The 19,634-nt window shown below is 42.3% G+C and overlaps 1 protein-coding gene across 3 annotated transcripts; it reads left to right on the top strand.

The window, feature by feature from the left end:
* The first annotated feature begins 1,454 nt into the window (after nt 1-1,454).
* tsc1b (TSC complex subunit 1b) lies at nt 1,455-19,404 on the top strand. 3 transcript variants are annotated; one of them, XM_028418090.1, is made up of 22 exons: nt 1,455-1,640; nt 5,443-5,658; nt 5,785-5,888; nt 6,016-6,168; nt 6,769-6,913; nt 7,055-7,209; nt 7,297-7,370; nt 7,451-7,629; nt 8,139-8,257; nt 9,001-9,166; nt 9,403-9,524; nt 9,818-9,911; nt 10,239-10,346; nt 11,042-11,687; nt 13,420-13,433; nt 14,109-14,275; nt 14,665-14,847; nt 14,952-15,062; nt 17,001-17,123; nt 17,780-17,967; nt 18,085-18,258; nt 18,337-19,015. In XM_028418090.1, exons 2-22 carry the CDS (start codon nt 5,550-5,552, stop codon nt 19,013-19,015), a joined length of 3,813 nt encoding a protein of 1,270 aa, XP_028273891.1. In that variant the 5' UTR covers nt 1,455-1,640; nt 5,443-5,549. The 3 variants fall into 3 exon arrangements, with proteins under 3 accessions (XP_028273891.1, XP_028273889.1, XP_028273890.1); XM_028418088.1 differs by having other exon boundaries at nt 1,457-1,640; nt 13,420-13,463; nt 18,337-19,404; XM_028418089.1 differs by having other exon boundaries at nt 1,457-1,640; nt 11,045-11,687; nt 13,420-13,463; nt 18,337-19,404.
* The last annotated feature ends 230 nt before the right edge of the window (nt 19,405-19,634 follow it).

The following is a 19,634-nucleotide window of genomic DNA, read 5'->3' on the forward strand; positions in this document are numbered from 1 at the left end:
AAAAAAAAGGGGGAAAAAACCAATCATATAAAACTTTACAGCACCTCCAAAGATACACACACCAAACCAGTCCGGGAGATTAACTCTATTGACTCTTTTCTTGCTTATATGGAAGCGTATCGTTATTCAAACACGACAGATTTAGTGTAAGATCAGAATGACACATTCATTTCAACATATTTTAAAGGGTTAAAATGTATATACATGTATTAATTTTGGGAAAGAAAAGTTTTAATATCTGCTTGTCCAAATTGGTTAAAGAAACTCCCAGTTGATGGGTGAGAAACGCTTCGTGAGGGAAGAGGTGTAAGTGCGACATCTGGTGGACAATGTGCGCAACAACGTAAACTTTATTTGGACATCTATGCCTATATGCATATTATACATACACATATATATATGCATATTTGTAGGTGTATTAATGGCCCAGTGACTATTATTCCAATAGTTCATTTAGTTCTAAATTATGAATTTGAAAATATGTTTAAGCTCCTTGATCATTTATGTTGCATATATGTTTTTCTGTGTATGTGTATGAATCAATAAAAACTGTGTTTTATGATTTAATAAACTATTTAAGTACAACCTGCATTTGTGCATGTATATTTAATATCTGTGTAACAGCTGATGCTCTCGGTCTATGCTTTCACTGCCTGTAGGTGGAGCATGGTACCACTAAAGCTGCAGGATGCTACACTGACTTAACCTTAAAACTAGGCTTTATGCTAAAATCAATGGTGTTTAGACTTTAGGACAATGTGATGTTATAAAAAAATATATAGAACTAAACAAAATGTACATTTAAATCTGAATCATCTTCAATTTACTCAGTTGACTTGATATATACATCAGTAAAACAAACAAACATAAGTAAAAAGAAATGAAAAAGTGTAAAAAGTTGCAGTGATGGAAGGATGTTTGGGACCTATAGCTGTAGCTTAAGCAGTCATGTATGTGTAACTGTGTTCGATGAGGAAAGAGGATGTGGGGCATATAGTCACACATTTACAGAACCTAATACTCACTTTTTCCTCCCTGGGGGGAGTGTAAAAAGTTCCTGACTGCAAATCTAAAATAAAATGTAATCATCTAAACTACTTTTTATGTAAAGCTTATGATTTGTATTCTCTCAACAGAATAAAAAAAATGTCCACCTTTACTAAAATTGTACAATCAAAACAAACAAACATACATTTTGCCATCTATTGTTCATATTATTTACGCCATTGCTTACTTTAGATCGTTATTTCCTGGCAGGAATAAGCTTCTATATTGATCCCCTCACTAACTGATTACAAAAAAATTCATTTGCGCGTGCGCTCTCTGCATGTGGGTCACGCGAAACCGCATTACACCCTTCCACCAATAGGGAGATGGGAAAAACAATCATAGCTTTGCAGCAGAGCTAAGAGTTTGTCAAAATACACACGAGAATACTAATACAGCGTTAAATGATTTGATTTCCTAAACTTTAATTTTTCGTTAGAGTGACAGACTTGTAAAAGTTGCCGTTCTGAGGCGCAGGGAACTAACTTGTGGGATTAGTTTGCATGCAGCCTGACAGCGAGGCTGACTGCGGTGGGATGGGCTGTGAGGTGTTCAAGATGGCGGCGCCCTGTGGAGTGCAGCTACTCTAACAGGTAAACAGGTCCGATTATCTATATCTAATACGTTTTTCTTACGCCGAATTTCAACGCATATGTCATGTTTTAGTGAACACGAGTTGTTCTGCTTGCTTCACCGGCGATTGCAAGTGGGTGACAGGCCAAACGAATTCTCCACCGAGTGTGGGTCGCTGCTCCCAGCTAACGTTAGCTCTCGGCGTTGGGACTGACTTGTTTTTAGAAAGAGCCAGCGATGTATTTTCACGGAGGTTGATGTTTTGAACATTTCCCCCGAGATATTATCCGAGTTTTCTTCGGTCTTTAAACCGGTACTCGGTTTGCCACAGAAAAGATGCCCACATATTTTTATAATCGGATAAAGTAAACCCAACCCTGCCCATTGTTCTCTGCGAGTTGTTTACGACAGACAGCAGCCAGTGGTCAGTCTACATACAGCAGCAGCTCTGCTGCTCTCCAGCCTCAGACCACAGCCTGCCCGGGCTCCTCGCTGGTATAGTTATGCATGTCACTTTTCTAGATCATCATTATGGCCTTTGTGTTTTTTTTTTTTGCGCATTTGGTGTCTCGTACTTCTCACTAGATGATCTCTTGTAGCTTTCTGCAGCGATATAATATTAGCATGCTCCGTGTAAATAACGTGAATTCGTGGCTTTTCTGTTGCTATATCAACCATTAAAATCCAGCTGTTAGCATGTATTCACCGGCTTGCCCTCGTCCCTCCACCGTACAGATGCAATGGGTGACTAGTTTCACAGTTTGACCTCCCTGACCTCTCTCGTCACACCGTCACAGAGTCGCATGTCTCGTTGTGTGATTGCCTAATCTATGTAAACGCTAGCATCTTGTAATTGGGCTGTGAACAGGATTTTATAAGTGCTATGCTAACACAGGAGCGAGGTCAGAGCATGCTAAGATTGATTCCAGAGAGCCTGAGTCTGAAGAACATGAGGCAGGTTTTTCTCTTCTCCTTATGCTATTATGTTTCAGCTAATGAAACACAGTCTGATGGAAGATGAGTGAAACTGATTGCTTTCGAGCTCCTGTAGCTTGTTTGGCACTGAGGAATTTAAAATGATTGCCATAGAGGCCGTTGTTTTTGCCACTTCCTAATGTCAATAAACAATGGTAGTAAATGTTTGCTTTTATATTATATTATATTTAAAAAGAAATGTGTATAAAAATGCAAAGAAACTCCCCATGGTCTCATAATTATAAAGCATACTGTAATATTAAATTAACTTTAAAGCTGACATCAGTTGATTAATTTATTAGTTCTTTAGTATCTAGCTTCTTCCCTGTTTGATGCCATGGCTCTTCATATAGAGCTGCAGCAATGAGTCAACTAAGGTAAAAGTATTTGGCTACTGTGAATTGTTTATATTTATGGTTGCTTCTGTTTAAATTTGCGATTACAAGAATTTTCCCATACAGACTTAAATTGTGATAGACGTTTTTCTCTGCTGTCTAATAATCAGATAATTCGTCTTTAAATAACTAAACCATTAATAGATTAGTCAAAAAACAATGAGAAGATGAACTGGTAATGGATCATAACACTGAATCTATTATTGGACTGTAGTCAAATACAATAAGCAAGTTTAGGTCGACACTGAGCTTTGGAAAAGTTATTCTTTCTCTTTTGTGATATTTCAAACTAATCAATTGTTTGAATAATAATATTAGTCACAGCTCTGCTTCGCCATGTAAACCTCTGCAACAAACCTCGATCTGCTCACTAGACTGGGCCATTGAATCATTTATTCAAATTTGAGTTGTTTATGAAGCCGCTTATAAATATTCACGCTGGAGAATAGAAGGCCGCTAGTTACATGGCCAAATGTTTTCCAGTGTGTACATGGAAGCGCTCTCGCTGCATAAAGGGTCTTTGTGTGCTCCTGAGCTGCCTGAGATCACACTGAGCGTAGCTCATGTTTGCGCCACTGACCTGTCCCTGCAAGACGCTAATGTTTGTATCCGCTTTCCACACCCTAACTCCCAACCCCGTGACTCAGCAGTGAATTGACAACAGGAACACAATTGCACCGTGACTTCATGTGTGAATCAACAAACGGAAACATCTGCAAACGGTTTGCGTCTTGTTTTTGATTTGTTATGAATGAGAGCGGCCCAACAGGCTGTCATGTTCCTACCCGGAGGCCGGTGTTTTATGTGACATATGACTTAAGTGGAAATACACTAGATATTGATTCATTTCTTCTTCCTCAGATGGGCTCTTGTTATCTTGGTTTTTTTTAGTCTATGTTGAAATATTCAACATTCTTCACTGGTGCAGTAGTTTATGTCCCTGTCAGCTAGTATGAAAACAAACAATTTTCATCTCATCACCTTCTAATGTGCGAGGTGTCCTGGTTCAAGTGCTGAAATGAGATCTTTAAGAGCCCATGAGATCTCCGGTGCTGATTCATTTCCCCTGTTAGGGAATAAGCTGCTGGGTGCAGACAGCCATGACGATAATGACCTGCCTATCAGGATTATTTATGCCTGTTTTTCAGATGGAGATTTGCAAGGCTCCCCTGGCTTTCTTTACTTGACTCAGCGTCCAGCCTAAACGTATCAGACAAATATGGTAAACACATTTGGCCACAGTGTATCTCTCATCGCAAGTGTTGCAATCTTCAAGTCATCTTGAAAGAAAGTCACTCACAGGAAGGTAACAGGGAGATTTAAATTTTAGTTAATAAACCTGTTTGGTTATTATATTATGTGGGCTAGGATGGAGAATGAGTGATGCAATTTGTGGTTGCTCTGGTGTTGAACAGCATGGGATGGTTTGTTTACTTGTATTAGTTTGTTGTGTTTTCACCATATCAAATGGAGCCTGTAAAGGCAAATTATTTTAGTCTTTTTCACACTTTAACATGCCACAGTGTGAACAGCACAGGTGTAAATAATGCTGATGTTTTGCTCATTGTTGTGCTTATTGCAACACTTAGTTAATGTTGATGACATTATGCTCTTTCGAAGTCGAAGTGTCTCTTGTGGAATACAAAAAACATATTCTTATTAACAATCCACATCTTTAAGATTACACTGCGATCTGTTTGGCATTTGATGACGTTATGATCCCTAAAATGACATTTGTGTGACTCTTCTGTCTGTCACAGTTTGCCACAGTTTGTCACTTGGTTTCTGTCTAGTTGTTGTCACACTCTGTACAAAGGTTGGATAATATGTTAACATAATGTAGCCTGTGTGTGTTCTCATTAGCTGTATCTCAGTGATTTGTGAGGATTGACTTTTTATTCTTTCTGCATACATTTTTGCATCATCCTATTCTCTGCTGTCTGTGATCTATGTGTGTGTGTTTGTTGCTTGTGAATCAGCAGCACTTCCTCCTTGAAGTTGAAGTACCCTTAAGCAAACCACCTGAGTGGTTTCTTCTTCTTGTCCTCTTCTTCCTCCTTTTTCTACCTCTTCTTCTTCTGCTCCTCCTCCTCCTCCTCCCTCCGTTTTAAGGGGCAAAATACAGTATGTCCACCAGCTAGCCACTAACTGCTGTTAGGTGCTGGGTAGTACAGTGTATTTTTATTTTACTGTGTGTGTCATTGCAAAAAAAAAAACACAAGTCAGCACTCTGATGGGATTAAATGTCACATTATCTTACTTAAAGATAGAGTTTGTATGTATTTTTTCATAGAGTTTCTATTCCTGAGTATCTCTTATGAGTCACCAACATTCTCAGTTATCTGGTTGCCTTTGGCCAGCTTCCCATTGCATTGGTTGTCACATGAGCTCTAATCCTAGATCAGAGCTCTTAACTTTTTCTGGGAAATGTTTATGTCTTGGTGTAATGTAGAGGTGCCTGGAGACTGTATTGGTGGGTGGGCCCCAGGAGTCCTCCAGGCAAGCAGGGACGGACACCGCGAAAGAGACGCTCCCTCCACCTCCAGCACTGCCACCACTATGGCCAGGGAGCAGCCCAATGTGGGGGACCTCCTCCCACTCCTGGAGACCTCCGACCTCCACCAGCTAGAAGAGATCAGAGGCCTTATCAACGAGCAGCTGAGCACTGGTAGGGCCACTCGGCTTGTTGGCACGCTTTATCTGCCTAACCACCAAGCATGTAGCAGTTTGGTTTAATTCCATGTCAAAAAAGATTCCAAATGTATTCAAAATCTCCTCCCTGTCATCCATGAAGAGCGAGGGTCCATGCTGCTGAACGGGCTGGTGGACTACTTTCTAGACACAAACTCCGCCCAGGCCATGCATATCCTCTCCTCAGTCAGAGAGCCACATGATAAGGTGAAGAAAATCCCCTTATGAATTTGTAGACTGTATCTAGTTTGTTATCACAATGTAGTTAAGGGAAACAGGATGTACAAATTGTGAATGTTCAATACGTTCTAACCCTGTCACCTCTCCCTCACAGCACCTTCTAGACAAGATGAACGACTGTATGACCAAACAGGCCTGCCGGCTGCCCACCCTCACGCTGCTCGGTCATGTAATTCGCAAGCAGCCGTCCTGGATCCACAAGATCGCTCGATACCCTCTGCTGCTCTCGCTGCTCAAATGCCTAAAGGTAATGACCCAGATACGACTCGGTGAACAAAGAAATCTCCTTGTCAAGGCACCAAGAGGCATGTGGATGGATGAGGATTCAAGATTTCTCATCCACCTGCATTTAGAATGATGATAGAATCTCTTCCCGTAGATACATTTCATAAAGCATTATTAGCAACCTGCAAGATGTTGTTGGCTACAATGTGCTGGAGAGGTCATTATTGGCCAATAATTTAAACATTGAATGTATAGTGTCGTCCCAGTATATTATTGATAGCTTTGTCAGTCACTACTCAATTTGGACAAAGGTGAGGGCTACAGGGCTGCTCCTCAAACGTGTGCTGATTGAATCCTTGATTAGATCAAGGTCTTTAGCTGAAGAGCAGTCTACTAAATTTTCTCCATTGCTATTTTGCATTCCTGTAAAATTTAAACTGTAAATCTGGAGGTGTGTATGTGTGTGTGGTGCTAATCTGCAATGCTAAAATTGTCATTGCAAGCATGTTATGCGGACATAACTTGCTAAGTGTTCCTCCTCTACATGAAGGAAGGGGACAATAATTGTAAACTCTAATTGTCTGTCTTCACTAAATACTTTTTCATCTTTATTTTCCTGCAGACAGATACAGATGTAGTAGTGCTAATAACTGGAGTGCTGGTGCTGATCACTCTGCTGCCCATGATCCCTCAAGCTGCGAAACAACACCTGTGGGAGTATTTTGACATCTTTGGTCGTCTGGCTTCGTGGAACCTTAAGAATCCAGGTAGGTTATGTTTTCGGTGTGCAGTGACTGTCTAGAGGGTGTGCAGTGTAAAAATGCTATTTATCAAATATTGCCTGTTTAAGATTACTCTGTTTGCCTGGCATTCATGTTTTTGTTTTTTTAATCTTTGGTGGCATTCAGGGCATGTTTCAGAAGTTTACCTAATCCACCTGCACGCCAGTGTCTATTCACTTTTCCACCGTCTCTACGGCATGTACCCGTGCAACTTTGTGTCCTACCTGCGGTCCCATTACAGTATGAAGGAAAACATGGAAACCTTTGAGGAAGTAGTGAAGGTGAAGATTTTTTGGCTTTATTGTTCTTTATTAGATTTTTTTTGTTGCAAAATGAATACTCATTTTTATTCTGTATTTATCCTGTAGCCAATGCTTGAACATGTTCGTATACACCCAGAGCTAGTGACAGGAACCAAGGATCATGAGCTTGACCCCACCAGGTAAGCAACAAGTCCACATTGAATCCTCTCACCAACTTCTGGTTCACCACTCTGAATAATGGCGCTTTGCTTTTCTGTAGGTGGAAAAAGTATGAAATCCATGATATTGTCATCGAATGTGCCAAAGTGTCTCTAGACCCCAAGGAGGCCTCCTGTGAAGAGGGTTATGCCACCATGCCTGAGAACTTTTACCCCCAAATCCACCTGAGAGCACAAGACTGCACTTCCAGCCCGTACACAGACCTCCATAGCAGCTATGGTGAGAAAACACTCAGAGCATGAACAATACAGTACTTAAATGTACTTAACCAGGTGACACTGAGATGGGGTCATATGTCTACCAATGGGTTTTTTTTTATATATTTTATATTATCTTAAGCATCTTTTTTGGAATGTCTGCTTTTCAATTTCTTTTCCACTCTTATGTTATGACAGGATGTTGCAATAAGTAAAAAACATCTCCATCATTAAACATACTGTCAAGCTCAAAAGCTCAGATTAAAGTGTGTCAGTGTTTACTCATTAGCAGGCTTTTATGTTGGATAGCTGGCAAATAACAGCTCTTGACTAAACCATTAATCGTTTAATGGAAAATGTTTTAACACTGATTTTTTTTTCCTTGAGGCCCCTGTATTTTTGATTTCAGACCCTGAACTGTTTTAAAGGACAAAAACCAAACAATGGTGTCCCAAAGAGCTGAGGGAGACCCTAGGTTGTAGGGTGTCTCCGTTCATATACTGATCAGATTGTTTGTCTTCTTGACAACAGGAAGCTCTTCCTCGACCCCGTTCTCCACTCCACGGCAACCGCTACCCCCGCCCCTGTCCTTGCCCCCCTTCTCAGGGACACAGTCCTCCAACCGCAGCCCACAGACCTCCAGACGGCAGGTAAGATCATCCATAATGCGATCAAAAGCTGTCAGAACTGTGGTTTAGGACACAGGATTGGTCAGTAATTGATGATGAGAGGGTAATGCCAGAGCACAGTGTCGTTAAGCCTCCGCTTGCTGCTAGCTGTTGTACACAGGATGATGTATACACTCGATATAGCTCCTGTCAGATGGAATGTCTCCAAATTCCCTACAAATGGCCTCAATCAGAGGAATACCTTCTTTCTCTAGGTTTTTTAAAAAAATGTAAGCAAAGAGAAAGCAAGTACTGTCCTTACAGTCAGCGGACTGATAGGCAGTCAAAGCTTTAGGAATTACAACTTATGCCTCCTCTCCGTAGACACTACCAAGGGTTGGTTGCCTTAGAGATGCTGTCTCTTTCTTTTCTATTATTGGGCCAGTCACAAGAGGGAGGGTTCTGTTTTTCTGCCCCCTGGGGTCTGTCACAGGATTTGTCTCTGCGTTAAACACCCAACAACCCAGCCACATGGAAAATTTTGGAATTTTTTTTTTTATGAAAAACTGCAATGTTACATTGGCTCACTCAAACCAAGTTCATCTACTCTGCTGTTACTGCTATGTTGTCATACTTCTGTAAAGTAAGCATCTAACAAGATCTATCTTGATAGCTATCTGCATATGACTGATTTTTTTTTTAACCATATTTTTGTCAGCCTGACTTGGAGGAATGGTCTTAAATGTGTTGCAGTCACTTTGACCCAGGTTCTATTTTCTTTTCAGAACTCCACCTGTGAACTCAACTCTTCCTGTGGGGGGAAGGACCCTCTGTGGAGCCCATCCTCGTTGTGTGGCATGGCCACGCCCCCTTCCTCAAGGGGCATGTCACCCAACTTAGAGCTCTCCCACAGTGCCTCACACCTTCCCAGCCGCTTCCACTGCACATCAGGTAATGAAATACGGCATTCTAAAACATTCTGACTTCACACAGCAGCAACAGGATAACACACCGCTGTCCAATTATCTGCAAATGAACAATTATGTGGAAGTAACAATAGTTTGTTATTGCTTAAATGACGATTAGACAGATAAAAAAAGCAAAATTGAAATGTGCTTAATTCAGGTAGTACTGGACATTATACAGATGTAGTGACCGTAGTCTGTGGATTGTTTGTATCTGAGCAGGAGGGAAAGGAACGCCTGCCTCCAGCACTCCAGCCACCTCTTCCCCACCTCCCACCCTATCAGACGACTTCCCCATAATTTCCCTGCCAGCTAACACGGTCCAGTCCAGCCCACCAAGAAAGGTATCCCTTCTACACACCACTGTCAAATGTAATGTTCCCCCAGGATGTGACTTAGACAATAGTCACTGTGTTTTGGGGATTTTGCTTATGATTTTTTTTTCTGAATGTCGGCCACATTGTTCAGGATTCTGTGACTGTAAAAACCTGGACATTGAGTCAGATAATGTTGTAGCAAGAGGCAAAAAAAAATTAAACTGATTTACCAGACATAGTAACTTACATATGGGGAGAATAAAATGTTTCTCTCATTCAAGTCCTGACACGATTCATGATTAAACTGTATGACTTAACAGGATCGACGGCATGGGGATGGCAGTAAGCCAGCACTGGTGAGGCAGGAACCAGTGAAGGATCAGGAGAAAAGTGCTGAAGTACCTACAAACAGAGGTTAGACACGATGCATCTCTTTATTGTAATTTGTAGAAGTAAAGACCTTACTTTTAGTTAGAATCGAAGATGAAAATTAGTCAACATAATAATCTGACTAGAATTAATTTATTTGATTGAAAAGGTTCCAAGATCGGTGACATGCAAGAACACATCTATTAGTCTGAACTACAAACCATTACTATAAACAATTAAGCCATAGGTTTTAATATTAAGATTTTAAAAACAATTAAGATTGTAATCTTAATCAAGGGCAAATGTCACTTCTCTTGTTTGTGATTTCTGGAGACTTTACCTGTCGTAACACATATTTCTTTTCCACATCAGATGGCGGAGCCGCAGAGAACATCTCTATGACTCTGACAGAGCTGTCGGTTTTTATGAAGAAGCAGGAGCTGGAGCTTCAGCTGAGAACAGAGAAGGAGAGGGAGGAGGGTGAGTGTGTGGCTTGTAGAAGCAGAATGAATACTGTTGTTGTGATCTTTTTCAAGGAAACGTGGAATTTTACTGAGAGCTTGTTGCACTCCAGTGAGTATGTTACAGCACGAATCAGCTACGCACACATAGTATGTAAAAAGCACATGAACGACCACTACAAAGAAAGAAAAATAAACGTAACAAATTTGCGATTGAGTTCACTCTAAGTTGAGATTTTGATGCAATGTAAATGAATAGTCCAAAACAAAAATATATGTATAGAAAAGACATTTTAATAGATTTTAAATTATGTGAAGTGATTCTCCTGTTGAGTTAAATGAGTGTGAGCTCATGGACTAAATATCCAGGATGCCAACACATCCCTGTTTATATCCCTGTGTGTTCTGCTTGCTTGGCTCAGTTATTGGTTTAAATCCCACTTGAGCCACTTGTACTAAAAATAAATGCACCTACAGTGCTGTGAACCACTTTAATAAAAGTATCTGCCAAATGGCACATGCTCTGTTGCTAACGCTAACTGGTTAGACTCAAACATTTCTTTCCTCAGTTTCTGATAGCAAAAAAAAACAGAAGTCTCAAAAAGCTCAGATTTCCCATGCAGCAGAGCTGTTTGTGATTTCAAGTGTTGACATTTAAAATAGCCATCCACGTCTCAGTCCATCACAATCCTCCATATGTTGTTTCTGCTGCAGCAGCAATCAACGAGGAGCTGCTGAAGATCACCGAAGATAAGCAGGAGCTGTTGGGCCTGAGGGGCTTTGACTCCCCATTTTATCACACCACTGAGACTCTGACCGGCTGTCAGACACAGGACAAGACCCACTGCAACATCCAGCCTGGAGGCCCCATCAGGGACACGCACCATGGCGTATCAACACCGGACAAAGTGGAGAACACAGCAAGCAGCAGCGGTGTTGGGAGCGAAAGAGTATGTGGAGGAGCAGGAGGAGACAGTAGGAGTTCAGCCCTCGGCCTTGAGCAGTCTTGGTTGTTCCAGTCAGTTTTCACTCCCATTGATCACCACTTGCACCGGAGCCCCTCTGCCCCAGATGAGGAGGTCAGCAAGTTTGGGATGTTCTCGCCTAGCCCCTGCAGCAAGACCCCAGCCCCAGTTCCCTATGAGTCATTTTTTGACCTGGCTCTGCCAAGGGCGGCCTCACTATTCGTTGGCCAAAAGACTTCGGAAGCGGTGCATAAGGCGGCAATGGAGAGGCTGTCGCAGCGGGAGGAGGGTTTGGAGGATGGGGAGGAGGAAGGGGTAATGTCTGCTTCACCACTGGAGGTGCTGGATCGCCTTGTTCAGCAGGGGAGTGACGCCCATGATAAAGTTCTCAAGAGGTGAGGACACCAACCCTTTGTTTGTTTTCCTGAATTTAACACTGTAGTGACTGTGTATCGAGTTCTGAGTGCTGCCAAAACCTGTGTGACCTACACTCTCTCTCTTACATTATGCCCCCAGGGCTTTGTGTTCATCTACATTTAAGGTGTATCTATCGTTTTGTCCTGCATAATTGGATGACTTTTCATCTATAACATAAAGAATTATATGTCATACATTCAGATATTCTGAAATATATCAAGAATTTTGATGGAGATGAAGAATCTTTTGTGTGCCTGCTGCTGCTGTGCTGGAGCTGTTTACTCTCTGACTGCTCTGTTGTCAGTGTGAAGCTCATGTTGATCACACTGAGGCAAACTCGGGAGTGTGTTTTGTTGTGCTATTCGCTGTGCAGAGCCTGCCTGGGTTGTTTCCAGTCTATTACTGCAGACTAAAGGAAACACCCAGTTTAGAACAAGTATGACATTGTTCAGAATCCACCCCCCCCCCCTCTTCTCACACACATGCACTGAGCAGCCGGTCCGCCGAGCCAATAATCCAACAGCAGAGACAGTGTCAGCAAAGTCGGCACCAGGCACAGAACAATCTGTCTTCACTCACTTCAGTCGTCCACACATTTTACTGTCCTTATCAGAGTCAGACACAGGCCAATGGAGAGAATGAGGTCAGTCAACACAGAGGTCAAAGTGTGAATGAGGCAACGGCCCATTCTATCACCATATGGTTCTTTGACCAATATGGTGGACATTAACTTAATAGTAATAAATTATGGCGTCCTCTAGTATAGCATAACAACTAAAATATGATGAAAGTATTACACTTGTTAATGTCTTTCGTGTCTTTTAGGGAAGGGAGTAGCATTTAAAGGAACAGTTTGGGGTAATTTGTTTCTTGGTGTGAGTTTCCAGGGGACCTTATATGCAAGTCATTTATCTCCAGAACCCACCATGGTAACACCTATGGGACGTTTTTAGGAGTTACAGTTGTTATGGATACAGTAAGCCAAGAACAACAGAAGGGACACTGCACCTGCTCTTGCCTCCACTGAGGTGACACCTTGACTTTACGCTTGTAGCTGCGTGATTCACTTTTGTGGGAGGGGGTCAGGATAAGTGTGACACGAGTATCATCAAAAGAGTTTCTATTCTGTTAATTGTATTAATGGCTCTTACTTAAACCAGTCAGAAATGTCTGCCCAAGGGTTTGTGGAGTCCCCACCAGATTTCTGGTCACGCTACTGCAATTAGAAGTCCCTCAAAATGTGTGGTTTTCACTTTGTGATTGTATGGACTTTGAAATTAGAGAACTTCTTATTTTTGGACAAATTAAGGCTAGCAGTTTCACCAATCTTTCAGACTTTGCTCTAAGATAACTAGCTGCTGGCAGTATTACATGCAGGGGGAAAAGAAAATAAGCATATTATCTGAAATGACAAATTGTTCCTATAAGATCTCATGCCAAGACAGATTCTGTGAAATTTAACCTAATCCAAGAACTTCATGTCACTTAGATAAGAGTGATGGTAATTTAAAGGTCTGATACATTCTTTCATATTTGCAGGTTGCCACACTAGCTCCTTTGACCTGTGCTTTCCTCACCTTGTTCTTTATAGTTATAGCAGAGTTTAAGCTGCTTGCATTGTTTCTCATCATTGCCTCTTGCAGCAGTGAAGGCAGCCTAATGCCAAAGAGATCATTTTTATGACCTGTTTTTTTCATTCTCTTTTTCCAGATTACCTTTGCCAAGTAAGTCAGCTGATTGGACACACTTTGGAGGTAAAGCACTCCCTCCACAACGCTGTTGTGCTCTGATAAAAGAAGCTATTATAAAGACTGCAGACGGAGCATTATTTAGGCATGACTAGTGATTCGTCACGAGCTCCGAGACATGAGCAGCATGTTAAAATGTTACCAAGCTGCACAGGGAATTTGTTCAACTCCAGGTTTATCGAAACACAAAGTTCCCACAGTCACGCAGAACCTGTTCAACTCTGGTTCTTCCCTCCTCTTATTTGTATGCCAAAGCCACAAGAATCTAATTTTCTCCAGCTGCAGTCCACAACAAAATAGAACAAAACAAGTCTGCCAAGTTGTAATTACAACTCCAGGATTTAATTATCTCCCCTGGATGCTGGTTGACTGATAGGAGTCATGTAATTTCAATCGCATCTAAAAATGAAATTCCACTCTTCAAATGGAAGTGACTTTTGAGGTGCCCTCCATGTGTGCACGATCATCAGTCAACCATGAAAGTTACATTTAAACTCTTCCCAGTAATAAAAGTTTGGTATTTCTTAAAGCATTACTAGGTGTTCTAGTGTTTCGCTCACAAATCATAATTCATTTAATTCCTAAAAGCGTAGAGTATGTGTCAAACATTTGACTGTATTAATTACGTTATTATTACCGCGGCCTCCCCAGGTTCAGCTCCACTGGACGAGCTCCACACGCTGCGCAGCCAGCTGCTCCTGCTGCACAACCAGCTGCTGTACGAGCGCTACAAGAGGGAGCAGCACGCCGTCCGCAACCGACGCCTTCTCCGACGCATCATCAACGCCACCGCACTGGAGGAGCAGAATAATGCAATGGCGAGTTCGCACTCCTGGGAATGAGTTTACTGTTTTTAGAACCAGAAATGATTGAAAACAGACAGGTGTTGTGTAGCCTCTCTCTACAATAGAGAGTGTTTTCATTTGTTAAAACAATGAGCTGAGAAAACACATCTACATTCTAAAGACTTCTGTGATCACTGAGGCATTTGTAGCATTTCATAGTACCAGCTGTCGAATCATTTAGGTGTCATCTGCACAGAGATGTTCAGACAGATAAAGTGATTCTTACAAAGGAAGCATGAGGCCATTTGTTTTCCCTGAGCTGTAAACAAAACTGTCACCAGAATCACTAATTTTATTATTTAGCTTTACGTGTGCTTTTTTTTCTTACTTCGCATGTGTATCTGTGGTGTGTGTCTGTACAGAAAGACCAGCTGAACCTGCAGAGCGTGGACATCCTGTCTCTAAGAGAGAGCCTGCAGGTGGAGCAGCAGCGGTACAGGCAGCTGTGGGACGACCGCGAGACGGTGGTGACCAGGCTACACAGTCAGATCAGACAACTGCAGCAAGGTCGAGACGACTACTACACCAAGAACCAGGAACTCCAGGTATACACATGTATCCCCCCCCCAAAAAAAAAATAAAAAAAATAAAAACAATTCTCACCTGACCACACAATAAAGCATAACTAACCTGACTCTGGTTTCTGCAGAGCAAGTTGCTGGAGTGTCAGAAAAAGATGGATGAACTGGAGGCTGAGCTGCAGAGGGCCAACAACAAAGTCTGCCACACTGGTCACCTTCTCAACCAGATGACTATCAAGGTAAAAAAGGAGCCAGACTCCATAATCTTTCATGTTTAAATGGCCATCTTTACATCAAAAATATAAGACATGTTTACATGGCACAACACCCTTTCAGTCTCTACAGATAAGTGCCCTTTTTGTGAGAACTTATCTGCACAGGGGCGGAATCTTTATCTAAATCTTTATCAAACACAATAATTGTGATCATGAATACTTCACTTTAGTGACAAGCGGGTACCATCACAGTGCAAGCTTCCAGCTCCTCAGCTCTACTCTTGGTCTACCTCTTTGCCTGACTCCAAACAACCTATGGATGACAGCACAGATGCTTTGTCCATAGTTATTAAAAGAGTGTGTTTTCATTCAAGTGCTTGGTGGTGTTGACCCTAGTTTTTGCAGCCTGTCCCACACAGTTGCCACTGTTCAGTTCAGTGAACCAGTGCAGAAGGAGAGAAAATAGAAGTTACAAAAGCGAGCAAATACTGAAGTCAAGAGGGCACACACACACACAGCTGTTTTCATTTTTTTGTCCGCTGTTTGTGGTGAGCTACATTCTGACATGACGTTTTTTTCTAGTGTAATTCTTTGCACACTTATATTTCAAATGTCTCAGCTTGCATGTCCACAAGACCTCTAGCAATCGAAAATCGGAGAACTAAACAGGATGGTGAGCGTGCTAGTATACAGCAGGGTCAGACTTGGGGATCTTGGGGGTAGGGGGGAGCAACATGCCCCCGTCCTTCTCCTGCTACCTCTGTGTAGACTGTCCCAGGGCTCGGTTGCCTTGGTGATGTTGTCTCACCCTCTTTATTTTTGGGTCAGCAACACAGGGGGTCTGGGTGTTTTTCTGCCTCCTGGGGTTTTGTCTGAAGTCTACTTTCCCTCTTCTGACCCAGACTGAAACAAAAAAACCTAACAAGGAGCTGTTGGTTCAGGAAATATCAGACAGCACCCACACAGTGGCCTAAAGGTCATTGTTTATAATAGTTAGACATGTTGGGGGACATAAAAATGGCATATAATACAAATTGTATAATGCATCGTTGCAATGGTAAATAAAATATATTTATTTGGCAAACACAACAACAATATTTAGACATGCTCCACTGCCTCTAAAACAAAAAAAATAATCTGTTTACTTTCATTATGTAAATAAATGTCTGTACAGAAAACTGCAGCATACTGTTTAGCAGTACAAAAATTAATTAAATTTATTTTAAAAAATATTAAGCTCCATGCTTCGGAAAGAAAGCAAGCCTTTAATATGGCTGAAACTGGCTAACAGCCCAGCGTCATCACTCATCTCTCTGTCCTCCAGTGTGAAGAGACTCACTGTCTGTAGAGAGTAGAAGGGGCTGCTTCATCTCCAACTTATTCTCAGATGCTAAGCTAAACTGTTTACTGCAATTAACATTCTTTTTTAACCTGTTTACAATTTGCTTCCAATGCATTCCATTTGATGCCGGTGGGGGCAAGAGAAGAAGTCTCTGTTATTGGCAGACATGCAGACATCTTGCATGTATGGTTAACCATACATCATCCCCAGTTAGAGTGAGCTGATTCTGCTCTGCTGTGAGAGTAGAAAGGGAATCAGAAGCTGATATATCGTGCATGCCTATGTTGTAGGGCTTAATATTCTGTGACATCGTGGCCTGGGAATTGATTTCTTAAGATAATTTCGCAGAATGTTAAGTGTGACACATTTTCAATTAAGCTGAGTGACATTCTGTGATAAAGCAGTGTTTGTTTTAGACATAAATAGCTCCCTCGATTCATGTGCGGAGATAAATATTTGCCTGTTGTCGGAAGTTTAGATGATTCAGCTAAGCTCCCGAATGATTATTTCTGCCTCTCTTATTGTCGACATGTTCACAAATCCTCTCGGACAGGTTTTTATTTGTAGCATAATTGCTCCTTTGCCCTCCGTCATCATTGTTTGTCTCGTTTGTCCTTCAGCTGAGCAACAGCGAGAGCACCCAGCAGCAGATGAGCTTCCTGAACAAGCAGCTGCTGCTCCTCGGGGAGGCGCATAAGCTGTCCATGCAGGAGTTGCAGCACGCAGGCACCGATAACACAAAGGTACGGTCGAAGGAAGTGTGTGTGTGTGTGTGTGGAAAAACTGCAGAGATGATGAACCGAGATGAAAATATTGACACTAATTGGGTGTGTTGGGTTTCAAGCTGATACACGGTAAATGAAGTCAGAGGATGGATTTATTTGTTCATTAACAATATGTGTATATGATCATATGAAGATTGTCTATCAAAAGGTGACATTGTAGATATTTTAGGACAGGAATGTAGATTTATTTGTTTTATTTAAGTGTTTGATGTTTGTCCTACGAATTTTCCAGCAAATTAGCTTTTGTTCTTTAAGCAGTTTGATTCTGGGAATTTTTTGCATCTAGGCTGAGAGTGTTTATGACATTTTTTTGGGATACTGGTACTTGTGATGTTGGATTCAGGTAGGATCCAATCTGTTTTGGTTTCAGATTATATTATTCCAGAATTAAATAAGTTGATATAAGAAAGGTTAGCATAATATCCATCATTAATGAATACACTTTTCTACACACGTTTTCCGCCTGTGTCTGCATATATAGGTACAAAATGTGTTTTGTCAAAAGCATATAATAGCCTCTGTTTAATGTGTTGATGATGCAGTTTCAACTGAATGTCTAAACTTCATAAACTAACTAATTGTTTTGGCCTTTTTTTCTGCATTGTACCTCACAGGAGGCCCAGATGCTACGGGCATCATATGGCAAGGAGGTGGAGGCGTTAAGGCAGAGTCTCCTGGTTCAGGGTCAAAAACTAGAGGCAGCGCAGCAGAGAGTCGCTGAGCTGGAGACACACCTCTCCAAAAAGGAGCACCTCATCGCCGAGCAAAAGAAGTTCCTCGAAGATGTAAAATGTCAAGCAAAGTGAGTATCTGTTTTTACAAATTCCTGTATGAGCAATAAATCTGTCTCTTTTATTTTCCTCACCTCACATCTTTCCTCTTCTGTTTCCTTGTCCCTGACTTGTCCATTTGTTCGCAGGGCGGAGCTGCAGGCCTCAGAAAGCAGGTATCAGGCACAGAGGAGAATCACTCAGCTGCTGCAGACTGAACTCCTGCAGCTCTACAGCAGAGTAGAGATGGAAGCTCCAGCCAGCACCTGCTCCAGCTCACCACCAGGGCGCAGAGCTGACCCACAATCTCCTACTGACACCAGGTCACTGATTTTTTTTGCTTGATAAATCCCCCTGAAATGAATATTTGTCTTAATATTGAAATATTCTGTCCTCCACAGTGTCACAGTGCCAGATGGACCAAGTAAAGTTCACACCAACGAAGAGGCGGACAGCAGACCACATGACTCCCCTCGGGGCAACGGCAGCACTTTATCTCCAGGGCAACCAAAGGCGAGCAACTCTTCCAAGCCAACAGCCAATTCCATCAATGGCAGCCAGGACCTGGCCCCTCCCCTGCTCGTGGAGCCCTCGCTATCTTGCCCCCACAACAACTCACTCACACCCTTGCCCGCCTCAGATGCCCCACTGACCGTGGGCTCTTATCCCAGCGCCAAAAGCTTCCTGGGCATGAGGGCGCGCGAGCTGTTCCGCAACAAGAGCGAGAGCCAGTGTGACGAAGAGCAACCACCTCCCCGCCTTGCTGGCCTTGCCCACGGCTTGAAGACTGAGTTGTGCGTGGAGCCACCCTCCCCAGGTTATATGGCTCCTGTCGTCCCAGCACCTTTGCCCATTCCAGCCCAGCCCCCTACCGCACCCCCCGCCTCGGCTACTCCTCTCACTGTGCCCACCAAGGAGCCCGCAGCCGAGCCCAAGCAGCGGGCCTCCAGCCAGGAAAGTCCTTGCAGAAAAGCAGGAGCAGGCTCAGGCGGAGGGAGGAGTCAGGTAGGGTCCGGTCGCCCCCGGCAACAGCAGCTAAAGATCATGGACTACAATGAAACACATCACGAGCACAGTTAGGGACACAAGACTGGGCTGGGATGAAGGGCGGACTGAAATTTAATGATGGAGAAGAGCTACAAATCAGCAAAAGAGTAACATGTCAGCAACTCTTTGGATTCAGTGTCATTTGTTCCATTCCCCTGAGTGTCCTGTAAGTGGACAACAGGATTTCCCTCAGTGTTTGTTTTTTTTTTTACTGATTCATTGCCCTGAAGAATTTGGACAAGTCATTATGTAACCAATGAACATACAAAACTTATGAATTAAGTCAAAGATGCTGAAAAGTATGACACTATGGGCCTCATGTTTAAAGGGTCAGTCCACCCAAATTACAATTACAGTTGTATTTACATGCAAAACTCCATATGAGATACCTGTCTCATTGTGTTGGCTGAACATCTTAAAACCTGAAAAAAACGAGTCCAGACCACTTGCTGTTAAGTAAAAAGATCTGTAATTTGGATGAACTGGACACCCATTCGTATTAGATGTGCAGCAGCTAAGCAGGAAATGTCATGTCCGACGTTTGACACCTTATCTTGCCAGACTGAACTTGAGTAAGTAGTTCCATACAAACTTCCAGTTTTTTTTTCAGTGAGAATGTGTTTTGTTCAAATCTGTGAAGGTAATGAACTCA

This window comes from Parambassis ranga, chromosome 12, assembly GCF_900634625.1.
Source record: "Parambassis ranga chromosome 12, fParRan2.1, whole genome shotgun sequence".
NCBI classification, from domain to species: domain Eukaryota; kingdom Metazoa; phylum Chordata; class Actinopteri; family Ambassidae; genus Parambassis; species Parambassis ranga.

Coding starts and splice junctions, on each gene's coding strand:
- tsc1b (XM_028418088.1), top strand. CDS start 5,550: ATGGCCAGGGAGCAGCCCAATGTGGGGGACCTCCTCCCACTCCTGGAG. Junction 10,347..11,041: donor AGAGAAGGAGAGGGAGGAGG/GTGAGTGTGTGG, acceptor TTTCTGCTGCAG/CAGCAATCAACGAGGAGCTG. Junction 17,124..17,779: donor CAGGCACCGATAACACAAAG/GTACGGTCGAAG, acceptor TGTACCTCACAG/GAGGCCCAGATGCTACGGGC.